The sequence below is a fragment of the Gigantopelta aegis genome, chromosome 4 (genome assembly GCF_016097555.1).
Source record: "Gigantopelta aegis isolate Gae_Host chromosome 4, Gae_host_genome, whole genome shotgun sequence".
In the NCBI taxonomy this organism is placed as follows: Eukaryota; Metazoa; Mollusca; class Gastropoda; order Neomphalida; family Peltospiridae; genus Gigantopelta; species Gigantopelta aegis.
In genome coordinates this window covers 34,418,498-34,435,700 of record NC_054702.1, presented here as the reverse complement: position 1 = coordinate 34,435,700, position 17,203 = coordinate 34,418,498, and the positions used below count along the sequence as shown (strand labels likewise).

The window sequence follows — 17,203 nt, the reverse complement described above, 5'->3', positions numbered from 1 at the left end:
ACATATAAAAGAGCTTTCCCTTGCAGCAAACCATCTGAAGCAACAATCTGAAACAAATAAAGATAAGAAACACTCACAATTATTGTTATACTTTACTTTTTACAAGACCTCATCTTAAGGGTTTGACAAAGATAATTTAACATTTAAAACAGTTTAAAAACTGAAGAAAAAAAATGATTTTGTTCTGTGATAGACAAAACTTTCAGAAGACTAAAACAAGAGAAACAACTTTACTGAATACCAATAGGTAATTCTTCTCCAGCCCACCTTCATAAGATTCATACAGCTCATAAACTGACCATAATTTGTCCATTTACATCAGTGAAATAAAACTGGCCTCGATGGTGTCGTGGTTAAGCCATTGAACATAAGGCTGGTAGGTACTGGGTTCGCAGGCCGGTACTGGCTCCCACCTAGAGCAAGTTTTAACAAGTCAATGGGTAGGTGAGACCAACTACACTATCTTTTCTCAGGACGGGATGTAACCCAGCGGGTACAGCGTTCCCTCAATGCACGGTCGGTGTGGGATCGCTCCCCATCAGTGGGCCCATTGGGCTATTTCTCGTTCCAGCCAGTGCACCACGACTGGTATATCAAAGGCCGTGGTATGTACTACCCTGTCTGTGGGATAGTGCATATAAAAGATCCCTTGCTGCTAATCGGAAAGAGTAGCCCATGAAGTGGTGACAGCGGGTTTCCTCTCTCAATATCTGTGTGGTTCTTAACCATATGTCTGACACCATATAACCGTAAATAAAATGTGTTGAGTGCATCGTTAAATAAAACATGTCTTTCTTTTCTCTCACTAACCACTAACCCACTACCCTGGACAGACAGCCCAGATAGCTGAGGTGTGCCAGAGACAGCGTGCTTGAACCGTAATTGGATATAAGAACAAATATAAGTTGAAATGAAATGAAAGTGAAATAAACACAAGTTCAGGGCCCATATTTTCAAAACTATCTTAGTGCCACAAAATTGTAAAACCATTTAAGTTATGATGTCATTACGGTATAAGCTGTAGTGAGATCATAGCCTACAATGGTTTTACGATTTTGTAGCACTAAGATAGATTCGAAAATCCCTAGCCAGGTTAAGTTGTAGATGAGACCTAATTCATCAACTACTGAATGTACCTGAAAATGAAATATACTGAGAAAATTTCACACAGCATCATTAGTGTACACGAATGACCGACAAGATAATGCCACGAGAAATTTCAAATACCAGCTCAGCATCATATCCAGAACCAACACTGTTGTAATCCAGTGGACACCAGCACACTGTGGATTCACAGGTAATGAGTTTGCAGACAAACTAGCTAACCTATAACAGTATATAGCCAAAATAAAACATAATTATCAGGGGAAAACTTTGGGGTGAAAGAAAGAAATGTTTTGTTTAACGATGCACTGAACACATTTTATGTACAGTTATATGGCTTCAGACATATGGTTAAGGACCACACATATATTGAGAGAGGAAAACTGCTGTCACCACTTCATGGGCTACTCTTGTCAATAAGCAGCAAAGGATCTTTTATATACACCATCCCACAGACAGGATAATACACACCACAGCCTTTATTGCACCAGTTGTGGAGCACTGGCTGGAATGAGAAATAGCCCAATGGGCCCACCGACAGGGATCTATCCTAGATCGATCGTGCAACAGGCATACACTTTTACCACTTGACTACGTCCCACCCTGCTGAGTTCATGAAGACAGTAAAACTACTGATCTAAGTTTCATGGAGTTTACGGACTTACTGAAATTCAAATAAAACATTAAAAATTCTTTACCAGGCTAGGAGTATACATCATGGTCCATCTATTTTAGTTACTTATTATAAAAACTCTTTTAAAGATTACACTGCATTAATCGGTGGCTATTGGGCTATTAGGCCAAATAAAAATAAATTGTGGTTTCAGTTACCTGACCAACCCTAATTTTGTTTTCACCAACTGTGAACTCCCCCCACCCCCACCTACTGATCTTCAAAACAGTGAAAGAAAGAATGCAGCATTTGTTTGAACTATTACTTTCTTGCTCTTTGCCAAGACCAGTTTGACAGATTTTTGGAATTGATTTTTTTGGAAAGTTATAGACTACATGCATCTACCTACCCTAATTTGTTTTCACATATAACCAGAACCACACATATATATATTTTTGGGTCTTATGTTAAATTGTGATAAACTGTTTACTGAATCAATCGGTTATTCTCTAGCTCTGTGAAAGAGTAACTTACTGTGAGATTGTAGCTGGACTGATTCTCACTGTCAAATGAGCCCGCAGTTTTCTGCCAAATCTGTCCACTTGTTGTGTTTATCTCAAACAGCTCACTGCCCTGACCTTCAAGACTGTAGGTCATTGTTGCTGGGACTTCATCAGCATCCTCAACCCTTAAAACAGGATACTAAGAAAAAAAATAGGACAATTTATTATCAATATCCTGATTACAGAAATAATTTGTTATCAATATTCTTACAGAAATAATTTGTTATCGATATCCTGCTGACAGAAATAATTTATTATCAATATCCTGCTTACAAAAATAATTTGTTATTAATATACTGCTTAGATAAATAATTTGTTATCAATATCCTACTTACAGAAATAATTTGTTATCAATATCCTGCTTACAGAAATAATTTGTTATCAATATCCTGCTTACAGAAATAATTTGTTATCAATATCCTGCTTACAAAAATAATTTGTTATCAATATCCTACTTACAGAAACAATTTGTTATCAATATCCTGCTTAGAGAAATAATTTGTTATCAATGTCCTGCTTAGAGAAATACCAGTAGAAATCATGTATCATAACAAATTGCAAAACTGCAAAACATTATATTACATTAATTATGCTTATTATAGTTATAAAACTTCTTTTTTTTTTGCAATGAATTAGCATAGCCCATCCATTTTAATTTTCTTTCTGTGACTAACTAAAGACCGCTGGTAGTAGGGGAATATAGTAGGTGGTTACAAGTGCCTCTTAACTACTGAACATTCTCTGAAGTGGTCAAACAAAGCCCACAGCTAAAGCATGGATAGCCTAAAGAGATAACCACATGTTGCAGTTGATGATACAAGGACTGGGATGTGGAGGTGGACAGCAAAATAATTTAAAAGATAGGAGGAGTTGCCAGATCAGTAAAATGTTTGGTGGAATTCAAAGGAGAGAAATGAAAGTGGGCAGTGGGATAAACAAAAAATACATAAATAAATTATTTTTGAAACACACTATGCAATCCTCAATTTTCATTGGCTGCTATCTAAAATCTAGCAAACAAATTCACTGTTAGTTACATTAAAGCACCAAGATGCATTTGGCCTATTTCTTTGGATGTTATATTGGGAAAAATAACAATGGCACATGTCTGGTACATCAAAATAGTTGACAATATCCACTGATAATGAAGACATGAGTTTATTAAAACTATAGTTGTGCTTGGGTTTTGTGTTACTAAATGATGTACTATAACATGGGACAGTGTAAGTGATTGCATCTGTAATTGACATAGCAGTTTAATGAGCGTTCTCGTTATGCCTTTAGACGCACCGACTTGTGCATGTGATCAAATCATACTGTGAGAACAACATGTCATGTCAGAGTCGTACCAATTAGAACATGTCCTATTTCTCATGACAAATCGCAACCAACCGGTCAGTGCGACAAATTGCATAATAATTGAAAATTTCAGTAAACCATTTATGGGTCACACAAAAACAAAATCAGGTAACCCATTTCGATTTTATGTAACCCGTCATGACCATGTAAATGATGTCATAAATCCAATGCACGAAAAAAAACTCGGTTCAGCAAAATTATAATTATGCGAGCAACGTGCAAACAAAACTATCGCTCTTGCAATTTTCAGAAGTCTGTAATGAGAATGTCGCTTTATACTCACAAGATGTACGTCCTGAACTAGAGGCCTGTAATGACAATGCCACTTTATACTCACAAGATGCACCTCCTGAACCAGAGGCCCGTAATGAGAATGTCGCTTTATACTCACAAGATGTACGTCCTGAACTAGAGGCCTGTAATGACAATGCCACTTTATACTCACAAGATGCACCTCCTGAACCAGAGGCCCGTAATGAGAATGTCGCTTTATACTCACAAGATGTACGTCCTGAACCAGAGGCCTGTAAAGAGAATGTCGATTTATACTCACAAGATGTACGTCCTGAACTAGAGGCCTGTAATGACAATGCCACTTTATACTCACAAGATGCACCTCCTGAACCAGAGGCCCGTAATGAGAATGTCGCTTTATACTCACAAGATGTACGTCCTGAACCAGAGGCCCGTAATGAGGATGTCGCTTTATACTCACAAGATGTACGTCCTGAACCAGAGGCCCGTAATGAGGATGTCGCTTTATACTCACAAGATGTACGTCCTGAACCAGAGGCCCGTAATGAGGATGTCGCTTTATACTCACAAGATGTACGTCCTGAACCAGAGGCCAGTAATGAGGATGTCGTTTATACTCACAAGATGTCGCTTTATACTCACAAGATGTACGTACCAGAGGCCGGTAATGAGGATGTCGGTTTATACTCACAAGATGTACGTCCTGAACCAGAGGCCCGTAATGAGAATGTCGCTTTATACTCACAAGATGTACGTCCTGAACCAGAGGCCCGTAATGAGAATGTCGCTTTATACTCACAAGATGTACGTCCTGAACTCCTGTAACCATACTCACAAGAGGAACCCGTAATGAGAATGTCGCTTTATACTCACAAGATGTACGTCCTGAACCAGAGGCCCGTAATGAGGATGTCACTTTATACTCACAAGATGTACGTCCTGAACCAGAGGCCCGTAATGAGAATGTCGCTTTATACTCACAAGATGTACGTCCTGAACCAGAGGCCCGTAATGAGAATGTCGCTTTATACTCACAAGATGTACGTCCTGAACCAGAGGCCCGTAATGAGAATGTCGCTTTATACTCACAAGATGTACGTCCTGAACCAGAGGCCCGTAATGAGAATGTCGCTTTATACTCACAAGATGTACGTCCTGAACCAGAGGCCCGTAATGAGAATGTCGCTTTATACTCACAAGATGCACCTCCTGAACCAGAGGCCCGTAATGAGGATGTCGCTTTATACTCACAAGATGCACGTCCTGAACCAGAGGCCCGTAATGAGAATGTCGCTTTATACTCACAAGATGCACCTCCTGATCGACCAGAGGCCCGTAATGAGAATGTCGCTTTATACTCACAAGATGTACGTCCTGAACCAGAGGCCTGTAATGAGAATGTCGCTTTATACTCACAAGATGTACGTCCTGAACCAGAGGCCTGTAATGAGAATGTCGCTTTATACTCACAAGATGTACATCCTGAACATCACCAGGCATGGCGTCATCTTCCTTGACGTGTGCTGTGTAAACACCAGACAGAAATGCAGGGTGGTTGTCATTCACATCCAGGACGTCCACAGTGACGGTGCTCGTTGATGTGTACACAGGCTGCATGCTGTCTCTGACAAACACAAAGAATGTGTACTGCGGAACCACTTCCCTGTCTAGAGCCTCCTTCGTCAGGATAACACCAGAATCTTTCTCAATACTAAATGGAACTGAAGTGTAAAAATTGAAGTGTAACTAGACTTCCACATAATAATGAATATTACCTGAATATTTCTCAATTCTAAATGGAACTGAAGTGTAAAAACGTTTCACAACTAAGACTTCCACATAATAATGAATAATAACTGTCTCTTTCTCAATACTAAATGGAACTGAAGTACAAAAAACATTGTCGCAACTAGACTTCTACATAATAATGGAGCTATATTCTGAAGCATGTGTACTGTGGAACCGCTTCCCTATCTAGAGCCTCCTTCATCACAATAACACTCATCTCTTTCTCAATTCTAAATGGAACTGAAGTGTAAAAAATGTTTATAACTACACTTCCACATAATAATGAAATTATTTAAACAAACAAAAAGAAGGAAAAAAAAGTCCAGATTGTTTGCAGTAGAATGTTTATTATCTCATGACAATAATTTAGTTTTCATTAATAGAAGGAAGAAAGGAAAGTTTTGTTTAATGATGCACTCAGTATATTTTCGTTACAATTAAATGACATTGGGACATATGGTTAAGGACCACACAGATAATGAGAGAGGAAACCCACTGCTGCCACACAATGGGCTACTCTTTCTGATTAACATCAAGGGATCTTTTATATGCAGCATCCCACAGACAGGAAGTTGAGTGGATAACAACAAGGAAAAGGTGAAAGACTGTCATTTTACAGACAGTGGCGTACCTAGGATATAGCAGGTATGGCACATGCCCTGGGCGCTACTTGAAGGGGGGCGCCACTGATCAGTTTCTATTATAGTCAAACATTATCTAAAAGATGAGTGTCAGATGTTTGGACAGGGGCGCAATTTCAGTGCTTGCTATATATGCTATTTTCCGTAGATATGCCACTGTGTACAGAGTTATCCAGCATACAATTCAATTTAAACAAAGGTGAAAATAAAGACCTACCTTTTTTGGTTTCATCAATGAAATAACTCAGCTCATCATTTTGTCCCTTTTCAATATTTCTATCAGTTGCATTAATCTGTCCAATATTTTTTCCGGCAATGCCTTCTTGCACTTGGAACCTATGCACAGCTTGGACTGAGGGTGGATAATTAAGAGGCAGCGTGATATAAACTGTGGTTTCAGCGGTTCTTTGTGGAATACCAAAATCAACAGCCCGAATCGTCAGGTTGTATTCGTCAACTTCTGTCTCAGCAAGCAACGCAGCAGCTGTGGAGATCTCGCCTGAAACAATGACGACATTTCTCACATTATTAAAGGATGAGTTTCCTCAAATTATAGCACAAAAGGATTCCACACTTTATAGGACAATGAAGGAAATGTTTTATTTAACGACGCACTCAACACATTTTATTTATGGTTATACGGCACTGGACATATGGTTAAGGACCACACAGATATTGAGAGAGGAAACCTGCTATTGCCACTTCATGGGCTACTCTTTTTCGATTAGCAGCAAGGGATCTTTTATATGCATAATCCTACAGACAAGATAACACATACCACAGCCTTTGATATACCAGTTGTGGTGCACTGGCTGGAGCGAGAAATAGCCCAATAGGTCCACCAACAGGGATTGATCCCAGAGCGACTGCACATTAACATTATTAAATGAGAACTGATCAAAGTACAATGTATAAAAACTATTTTGATAAAGATTTTACATTAGCTGAAAAAGAATAAAGGTTTATTAAAAAAATCCCCTAATGTGGGATAACGTTATTCTGTTCTTTATTATTTCTCAATTGAATCGATCGCATGGACATCGCTAGCTGATAAATGTAGTTTCACTTTTATACGGCGGTGTAAGTATTATTTAACAGGAATTGCAGAATCAACAATGACAGTATGTACAAATCATCAGTTCTGACAAATTAAATCTGCAATTAAGGACAAAATATCAGCGGTCATAAAAATACTTAATGACCATTCCACTCACGTTACACATTTGGCGCCAAATACTGGTGCTACTTGTTAGTGGCTTTTACTGGAAATTGTCGACACAATAAAAATAAAATAAATTTCATTTCATTTCCCAAATAAAATATAACTTTTACTGTGTGTATCAAACAATCAAATGGACACTTGCATGGGACTTAATACAGGCTGTTAAAAATACTGATTAAATAACACAACGGTAAGGTTTTGAAGCCGAGATTGACATATGCGTTTTTGTTAGTATCGTACACATCGTTATTTTGTTGTATTTTCTTAGACATTTTTTGTTGACTCCGTGTATTGTCTGACACTCTTCTCATGATGGTATTTAAAGACTTGAAAAGTCAGCTAATACACAGCAATATATGGTATAATATACTAAATAATAAATAACATATATTGTTTCTATAAAAGTTAAAATTTGTTTGTTCAAAAACACCTCTAGAGCACAGTAATTTATTAATTATAGGATATTGGATGTCGAACATTTGGTAATTTTGATATATAGTCTTAGAGAGGAAACCCGCTACATTTTTTCATTAGTAGCAAGGGATCTTTTGTATGCACCATCCCACAGACAGGATAGCACATACCACAGCCTTTGACATACCAGTTGTAGTACACTGGCTAGAACGAGAATGTTTCTATAAGTGCAAAACATTGCTCCAATTCCCCAATTTAGATTTTTCAATTTTGACTGAAGAAGACCCATAATTGACATCAATAGTTAGTGTAAAATGCTCTAGGTTTTAATTTTATTATCCAGTGACACAATTTGTAGTATCGACGGTTTAACTACTAACTATATTACATCTGAAATGATTTCCTGATCATTTAAAACCATTAGTGCTCAGGTGTTTATGCATATTCTCAACTGTAGCTTTGAAAATATAATCACAAATAGACAATGATCACACTGAACCAGCATCTGCATGGATTTAAGGAGTCTCCAACATATGTAGTCATAATGAACTCGTAAAATGATTATCTCTTCACAAGTATCAAGCAGAGGTTATAAAATACCATTGCCTAATGCCCAGAGTAGGTGGAATTTGATAGTTGGGCAACTGATCGGCAAGATCCAACATGCCCATGAGCAAGTGCACTATTAAATAATTAAATTATCAATACAAGCCAGCAATCAGCAACTGTGATGTGACTCCCAGCCACTTTTCACAATCAAACATTCTGACTTCTGTATAGATTTACTACATGGGCTACTTTTCACAATCAAACATTCTGACTTCTGTATAGATTTACTACATGGGATACTTTTAACAACCAAACATTCTGACTTCTGTATAGATTAACTACATGGGCTACTTTTCACAATCAAACATTCTGATTTCAGTGTAGATTAACTACATGGGCTACTTTTAACAATCAACCATTCTGATTTCAGTGTAGATTAAATACATGGGCTACTTTTAACAATCAAACATTCTGATTTTGGTATAGATTAACTACATGGGCTACTTTTCAAAATTAAACATTCTGATTTCAGTGTAGATTAACTACATGGGCTACTTTTCACAATTAAACATTCTGATTCCAGTGTAGATTAACTACATGGGCTACTTTTCACAATTAAACATTCTGATTCCAGTGTAGATTAACTACATGGGCTACTTTTCACAATTAAACATTCTGATTCCAGTGTAGATTAACTACATGGGCTACTTTTCACAATTAAACATTCTGATTTCAGTATAGATTAACTACATGGTGACTTCGTTATAGATTAACTACAGGAGCTACTTTTCACAATCACCGACCAGTGGACAATTAATAAAAAAAACCTCCCGCTTAGAAACATACAGAGGGTACATGAGTTAATAAAAGTATGAAATTCGAGGCTTGTCGAGGATTTTTATACTTTTAGCAATGAGTGCTTTTAAATTATGATATCACACGACATGAGGGGGGTATTCTTTTTATCATCCATTATCATTATTTTCATTTGCGACAGTTGTAAACAATGTCAGTAATGTGGGTTGAATGTCACTATATATTTGGCAATGGTACACTCGTTAACTAGCAGAATGGCAGTGGCATGACATCACTAATGATATGTTTAGCGCTGAAACAAACACAGTGACGTAACAAAATATTATCTTGGGATTAAAATTTGACCAATCAAGATTATAAGAAGTGATATCTCTTGGGAGAATATTGCAGGAGATATCGCAATAAGAGTGCCAGTGATATCTCCTACAAAAGCCTTTAATGGATGATAAAATACTTTACTGACCAGAGTTTTCATTTATGCTAAACTTTCCAAAACTCCCACTGATCAGCAAGTATGCTACAGCACTGTTTTGACTTCCTACGTCAGCATCAGTTGCAGTTATTGTTGCGATCACAGTTCCCTGTTTAGGAGTTGCAGCTAGAAGTACACTAAGCTCGTCTTTGAATTGTGGTGCATTGTCATTTAAATCTGCAACAAATACATCAAGAGGCACTGAGCTGGAGTGTGTGCCATCTGAAGCTTTCACCTGAGAAAGGAAAGAAAAGACAAATTTGTTTAACAACATCTCAGCACATTAGAAACTATGGTGATGTGGTACCTAATGTATGGTTATATTGACACTTGATTTATAGCATAACAGATGAAACCTGCCAATACTATACAGGCTAATCCTACTGAACAGCAGCAAGGGATTAATTAAAACAAGGTGATTTTAACATGGCAACTCAACTGTGACATTATAGTAACCAAACTAGCATACTCAACTCATCATGTGATACAATTGCTATGAACTAGCAGTTGAATAAAAAATCTCAACTGAACTTTGGCTCCACCATGTATCTTAAGTATACATAATAAAGTAATTAATTAAGTAAGTATGTGCGTGCATACACAGGCATTGAAATAAGCATTGTGTCTGGTAACCCATTTACAGGTTACTACAAAATATAGCCTGGTAACCTATAGGTTACCACAACTATAGGCTATGTAAGTTAGAATTGAATTCCTCTTACTACTGCTTTTAATGCTCTTACATGTGTCCCAGATGATTATTGTTGTATACATGTATTTATGATTCATTCTGTATCACTGTTTTTAATGTATTACATGTAATTCTTTACAAGAAAACGAAATGTGGAAGTAAATTCATCTAGTGGACGCTGCTAAAATGCAAATTAACTATAATTGCTTGCAATTGCACGAGTGTGAGCAAACATCGATGCAATTCCTTACGAGAAAATGAATCCAGAATGCATTACCTGGTTTACGTTCGGAAACAAAACTACCGTTGAAATTTTTATCTAGAACGAAACACTGTTCTCGACTTTTCTTACATGTGGTAACCTCCTGGTAACCTGAACGACCGTTCTCGACTTATTTCGATGCCTGCATACATACGTAAGTAAGAAATAAATATAAGTAAGCACATAAGTATTAATAAGTAAATTTATAATTAAGCAAATAAGTATTAAGTGAGTAAGTATAAGTAAGCAAGGAAGTAATAAGTATGTAAAGTGAGCGAGTAAACATGTAATTTAAGTAAGTAAATACAAACCGTTAAATTATGTGTCGTCTGTTTTTCGCTGTCTAGATTTCCAGTAACAGTTTGGGAGATTTCACCTGTAGCTTCGTTTATTTGGAACAGACCCTCAGTGTCTCCTTCCAGTGAGTACATGATTGGACCTCCGGTCAAATCTACGTCAACTGCTTTCAGCAATGGAGACTGAAATATCAAAATACAACATTATAAAATTACAGTATAAGACAAGATACTGCTAAACATTAAACATAACTCATGAAAGAAGAGAAATAACACATTTTAAACTGTGACTGTTTGAAGTATTAGGGACCATTCAGATTTAATGTAAAAAAAAATAATAATACACTGGGATAAATTTACGAAGCCTGTTTTTCTTAAACACAGTTGTTTTAGCATTGTAAATGTATGTAGTTACATGTGTGTAAGACATAAACAGGCTTTGTAAATTCGGTCATATGTTTTCAAATATCAAATATTAGGTACCGTAAGTTGCAAACAATTTATTTATATATGATAGGAATAATAATATAATGAAGCCATTTATTGTGACGTATTGTTTTATGATCTGGGAATGCAGGGGTATATATGTGTGTGTGAATACATTTTTAAATGTAAGTTAACTTACATTATACATTATCACCATGGAATAGAAAGTTTATGAGTAAAACAAAATGCATTGCATGTTGTGTTCAGTACACCCACCCACCTCCTGTAATGCCACATAACATTTAGACATACACCACTATACCTCTCATTATTTATAGGTGTTAATATATATATATTTAACACAGCTAATACATCTACAGGTGAACACTGTTATTTTCAGTGCATTTTTGGTGAAGCGTTCCATACCGTATTTTCCCAATTATGCACACTTTTTTTCTCCAAAACATACAGGTTAAAAATGAGGGTGCGCATTATACATAACAATAGAAGAAAATAAATTCTTTTAAAAATGTCCAGCAATCACCTATAACAATTATCAATCGGTAGTTTACAGTACTTTATATGTTACTGACAGTGTTCATTACAACGAAACGCCAAAACACTCTCAAAAATCGCTTTTCTTTTGTGATGGTTGTAATAAATGTAAAATAAATGTACAAAAGCATCCTTACTTCGCCAAAACGTCCAGAAAAATTTAAAAAATGGACCGTAATATTTTTAATTTCCATGCACTACTATAAAATTAGAAATCTTGCGCATTCATGTTAGGTACGAGAACCAAATGTAATATGCTATATTTTTGTTTTCATTTATTTATTAGTCTTTTACAGTGTATGGGTATATAACCTTGTCTTGATTTATGCATGTGTAAGTCTGTGACATGTAAGTACACAAGTATCTAACTTAAGTTTTGTTTCTTGAATATACTGCTGCTTTCACTTTTAGTTAATTCTGGGGACCGGGGGAAAACAGTACATTTTGCATTCACTGTTGATTTTGTGGTTTAAAACAACGGTGCACATTATATTGTAGTTCCTGGTTTTTTTCTTGGAATAAGCGTTCAAAGTAGGGGGTACGTATTATACATGGGAAAATAAAGTAAATAAAATGTTACTGCAGTAGATAAGCTAGTGTTTTTACACGTGTGACCACATAATACATGTACAATGGAACTATCAGTATTTATTTTGAAACTTGGACATGAATAACTTTGCAAGTAGAATGAGGCAAAGAAAATTATCAGGAAGAGGAAGGATGCATTTAAAAAATGTATAAACTCATAAACTCACAATTCTATATTAAAAATAAATTTAAAATTTATGTCCATAAACTCACAATTCTAAATTTTAAAAAACTCAACAGATTTGAATTTTTAAGTTCATAAATTCACAATTCTCAATGCTGGAACATAGGAATTGGGGGTGGAGGGGGGTCACAGGTCCACTCGCTTGAGAATGGAAATGTTGGGGGGGGTTTTCCTATTCTGTATAAATAAAAATAAACATCTGGCTTGTGCCTGACACTAGAAACTGTGTCCCCTACCCCCAGTTCAGATATGATTGTTAAGATATAAGAATTTATGTTCAGAAATACACAATTCTTAAAACACCTGAGATTTAAAGATTCATATGTTCATAAACCAACAAGTTTCAAAACCTCTAAGATTTAAATGTTCATAAACTGACAATTCTCAAAATCTGTACAATTTACAAATATATGTTCATAAACTCACTAACAATTGTCAGAATTCTTGGTGATAAGGAAGAACCATCATCTTCGAAAATGTGTGAGGTAAATTTTGCTGCTGTGAACTGTGGTGGGTTGTCGTTGACATCAGAAATGGTGACAATAACACTGGTGGAAACCGTGCTGGGAACCGCCCCACTGTCTGTGACAAACACTGTGAACTTATAGCCATCAGTTGTCTCCTTGTCAATAGCAGCTGTAGTTATCAGTTTCCCCGTATCTTTCTCAATTTTAAATGGTAAATCTTTAGAGTCTGAAAAGAAAAAAGAAAGAAAGAAATGTTTTATTTAACAACCCACTCAACACATTGTATTTATGGTTATATGGCATCAGACATAAGATTAAGGACCACACAGATATTGAGAGAGGAAACCCGCTGTCAACACTTTTCGCATTAGCAGCAAGGGATCTTTTATATGCACCATCCCACAGACAGTTTAGTACATAGCATGGCCTTTGATATACCAGTCATGGTGCACTGTCTGGAATGAAAAATAGCCCAATGGGCCCACCGACGGGGATCGATCCCAGACCGACCGTGCACCGAACAAGCACTTTACCACCGGGCTACGTCCCGCCCCTAGTCTGAAAAGAGTAATTTAAAGTATAGAGGGCAAATATTGGAGCATACAATGTTTTGGTTAATTAAATTGCTAAAAGTTAGCAGTACTTATCAGTGATTTATGAGATTTAGCCACTAATATTCATCCGATAAATAAATAGAAATAATTCAGTGTTTTCAATGACATATTTTTGCTTCGACTATTATACATCATCAAAAATTCTAGTAACAAAATAACAAGATGTTTTAAGAACATCAATAGAGATAGAGTTATTCGGGCAAAATATGCCGGCCTGCAAACCTTTTCACCATATATTTCCATCATTCTACCCACAATATTAGTTGCACTTCATGTAAAGATGCGTAGTGATTCATTTGCAACTTTATGTAGCTATTTGACAGTAATGCTAATATGAATAAATGTTGTTATCCAGATTCAGGCATTTTTGTTTTATTTAGGCAAAAAACAGCCAGCTCCTACCCCCTCCCCCCAACCCAGTAACAAAATGAGAGCCAGTAACTTTGGAGGGTTACACATCAGCAATAAAAGTATACTATAAAGAGTGATCAGTTAACTTTGTCAAACAGAATACATTTACTGGTTAGAGGGGGAGGCTAAAAAACATCTACCCTCACTGTATTGTTGGGGGGAGTTTGGGAGGGGGGCTGCTCTCCTTGGTCCTCTTTCCCTGTACTTAATATGTACATTACCTGTATTTTCAAATCAAATTTAGATAAACTCTAAAATGACAAGAACGACTGTTATTTAAATTCTTACCTCTCTCATTAATGAAGTAATTAAGCGGATCATTAATATCTCGATCAGTGGCTAGGATCTGACCAATTGTTGAATTAGTGTCAAGGTTTTCTTCTACCTCAAACTTGTGATATGCATCCACCTGTGGCTCAAAGTTGGCTGGTACTTCAACTAGGACTGTAGCATCGGAGGACTTGGATGGAAAGCCAAGATCCACTGCCCGTATCTCTAGTTTGTACAGTTCCCTTCTTGGCTCAATCATCAGAGAAGATACAAGTGTTATGTTACCTAATGATAAATGAAAATAGTTCAGATGACATCACATGAAGGAAGGAAGGAAGAAATGTTTTATTTAACGATGCACTCAACACATTGAAATTACGGTTATATGGTGTCGGGAAACAACACACATACCGAATAGCAGAAAATAAATACACTGACTTCAGTCTAAAAATGTGTGCAATGTCAAATTTACTGTCAGCAAAAACATGGTCAAAATTTCATTTGACATTATTCTAGTTATAAACTGAATTTTGATCAGGACATATATATGTACTACTCACATTTTGTGAAGGATCATGAATTCCATTTCCTCTAGCATTAATGTGTTCAACATTAATCACCAAATAATACAAATGTCTAACAATTAAATGTTTAATGAATGGAAAATTACAAAAAACCTTTCATTTAGAGAGAGGCTAAATGAGCTGCATTAAAGGGACATACTAAGGCATATTTTTCACTATTGTAGCCGTTTAGGATCACTGAAATCAAACTTTACTTACATTTTTTAGATTATCCATTTCCATACAACCAAAGCGTTTCTGGTCATCCTGGTGTTTCTAATACCACAAAATGCATTATTCATATTTTTAAAAACACACCTGTGTCTGAGAAATAATGGTTATGTAGTCGCATTTTAGTCTATTTTTTAAGGGTATTTCAACATCACAGACTCTTTTTTTACTCTGTTGTATACAAATTTGTTACAGGTTTGTACATTAACCAAACTTAGTATCTATTTTTATGGGTTGAAACTAGGATCTAGGTGGAAAATATGCCTTAGTGTTTAAAAACACTGGGTCTGTCCCTTTAAGGCATACGATCATCACACCTCTGAAGACTGTACTTTCAGCCATCATACGTGAAAGTCATTACAGATAAGGAACAACAATGGAACATCTTGGACTAATGCACAACAATATCAACATCATGTGTGAGAATGCCTTGCCACAATAACAGCCTGGCATCATCGTCTTGCTCCCTAATCAAGTCTTTGAACATGATTTTGTGGAAGATTGTTACATTCCTCCAAAAATGCAACTCATAGATCCTGCAGAGTCTGTAGCTGGACCTGGCGGTGTGAAATGGCAAGCTGTAGTATGTGCTGGACATGTTCAATTGGAATGAGGTCCGGAGACAAAACTGGCCACTCCATTTGCATTGTGGTTTCCGGTTAATAGTTCTTAACCACTGATAGAAATAAGCATAATTTTTCACTAGTCCACTGGACAAATATATCTACAAATCTACTTGTTGACCAATATTTTCACTTGTCCAAATAAATATTTTATTTTGTTTTATTAAAGTACAAGGACAATCTTATTCATTGCTCAAAATGAAACTGCATTGAATATTTTTACTTGTCCACTGGACAACCACCAAGGTACATTTTGTTTGTCCGAACAGATTTTCACTTGTCAGGACAAACAGACAAGTTCTTATTTCGAACACTGTTAACGATCCTAGCATGGTATGTACATGCATTGTTGTCCATGAGGATGAGATCAGGGTCTAAAGCACCTGTGTATGGCGGAACACGGAGATCCAGTATGTGATCCCTGTAAAGGAAAACTGTCATTGTTTCTCTGAGTATGACATGCAGACTGGTTTTACCAATCTAACTTTACCACATACACCATTACCCACCTACCTAGGCATCGTTGAATGGTTCACCAACCCTTTTAAACATTTAGGAATAATTATCAGACAAGTTTAGACTAGACAAAACCTGGATTAAGATCGACCTTCTTCCATGGTCAAAAACATATGTGATCATTAGCAAACTTTGAGTAGTATATTTCAGAATATTAATTTTCATATGACATTTTTGGGTGGTATTAAAATCCAGAATTCTGACAAAATCCCTGGCCACCTACGAACTCTAGCCGTGTTTGACAACTGACCTGAATTTTCATCCAGCATGAATTTGTCCATCCCTCCATGGAGTAGATAATACTTGATTTTGTTATTCCTTTCAGTCACGTCACCATCAGAAGCTTGCACTTGTATAATTGCAGAGCCAATTTTAATATTTGAGTTAACTTTTACATAATCTGCTGTGACAGTTGGAAACTCGGGAGCATGGTCATTTATATCATCAATGAATACTCGGAGAGTGGCATTACTGGTAAGAAATCCATCAGACACAGACAGCTATCAAAACAGAATGGACACAATAACAGAAACATGAAAAATCTCAAAAACATTATGTAGCACTGAGCAGCATTAACAAAAATTATTTATATGTCAACAGATGTAAATTTAATGAACAACAAAAAAGAAAAGATTAAAAACCTTTGTTTAAAACAAACTTTATAATATAATGACAAGCAAGAATTTACAATAAAAAGTAGTTATCCTGCA

The 17,203-nt window shown here is 36.2% G+C and overlaps 2 protein-coding genes across 2 annotated transcripts in view; one reads left to right on the top strand and one right to left on the bottom strand.

Moving 5' to 3' along the window:
- Window positions 1-3,493: 3,493 nt before the first annotated feature.
- Window positions 3,494-4,719, top strand: LOC121369805 (protein TsetseEP-like). Its single transcript, XM_041494878.1, has 2 exons — window positions 3,494-3,503; window positions 3,926-4,719. Exons 1-2 carry the CDS (start codon window positions 3,494-3,496, stop codon window positions 4,717-4,719), a joined length of 804 nt encoding a protein of 267 aa, XP_041350812.1.
- An 11,632-nt stretch (window positions 4,720-16,351) lies between these two features.
- LOC121369803 (protocadherin Fat 4-like) overlaps window positions 16,352-17,203 on the bottom strand; it is a 60,338-nt gene continuing 59,486 nt past the window's right edge. The window contains exons 33-34 of the mRNA XM_041494877.1: window positions 16,744-16,993; window positions 16,352-16,398 (exon numbers count right to left, since the gene is read on the bottom strand). Coding sequence (XP_041350811.1) covers window positions 16,352-16,398; window positions 16,744-16,993 — 297 coding nt within the window. The remainder of the gene's footprint in view (window positions 16,399-16,743; window positions 16,994-17,203) is intronic.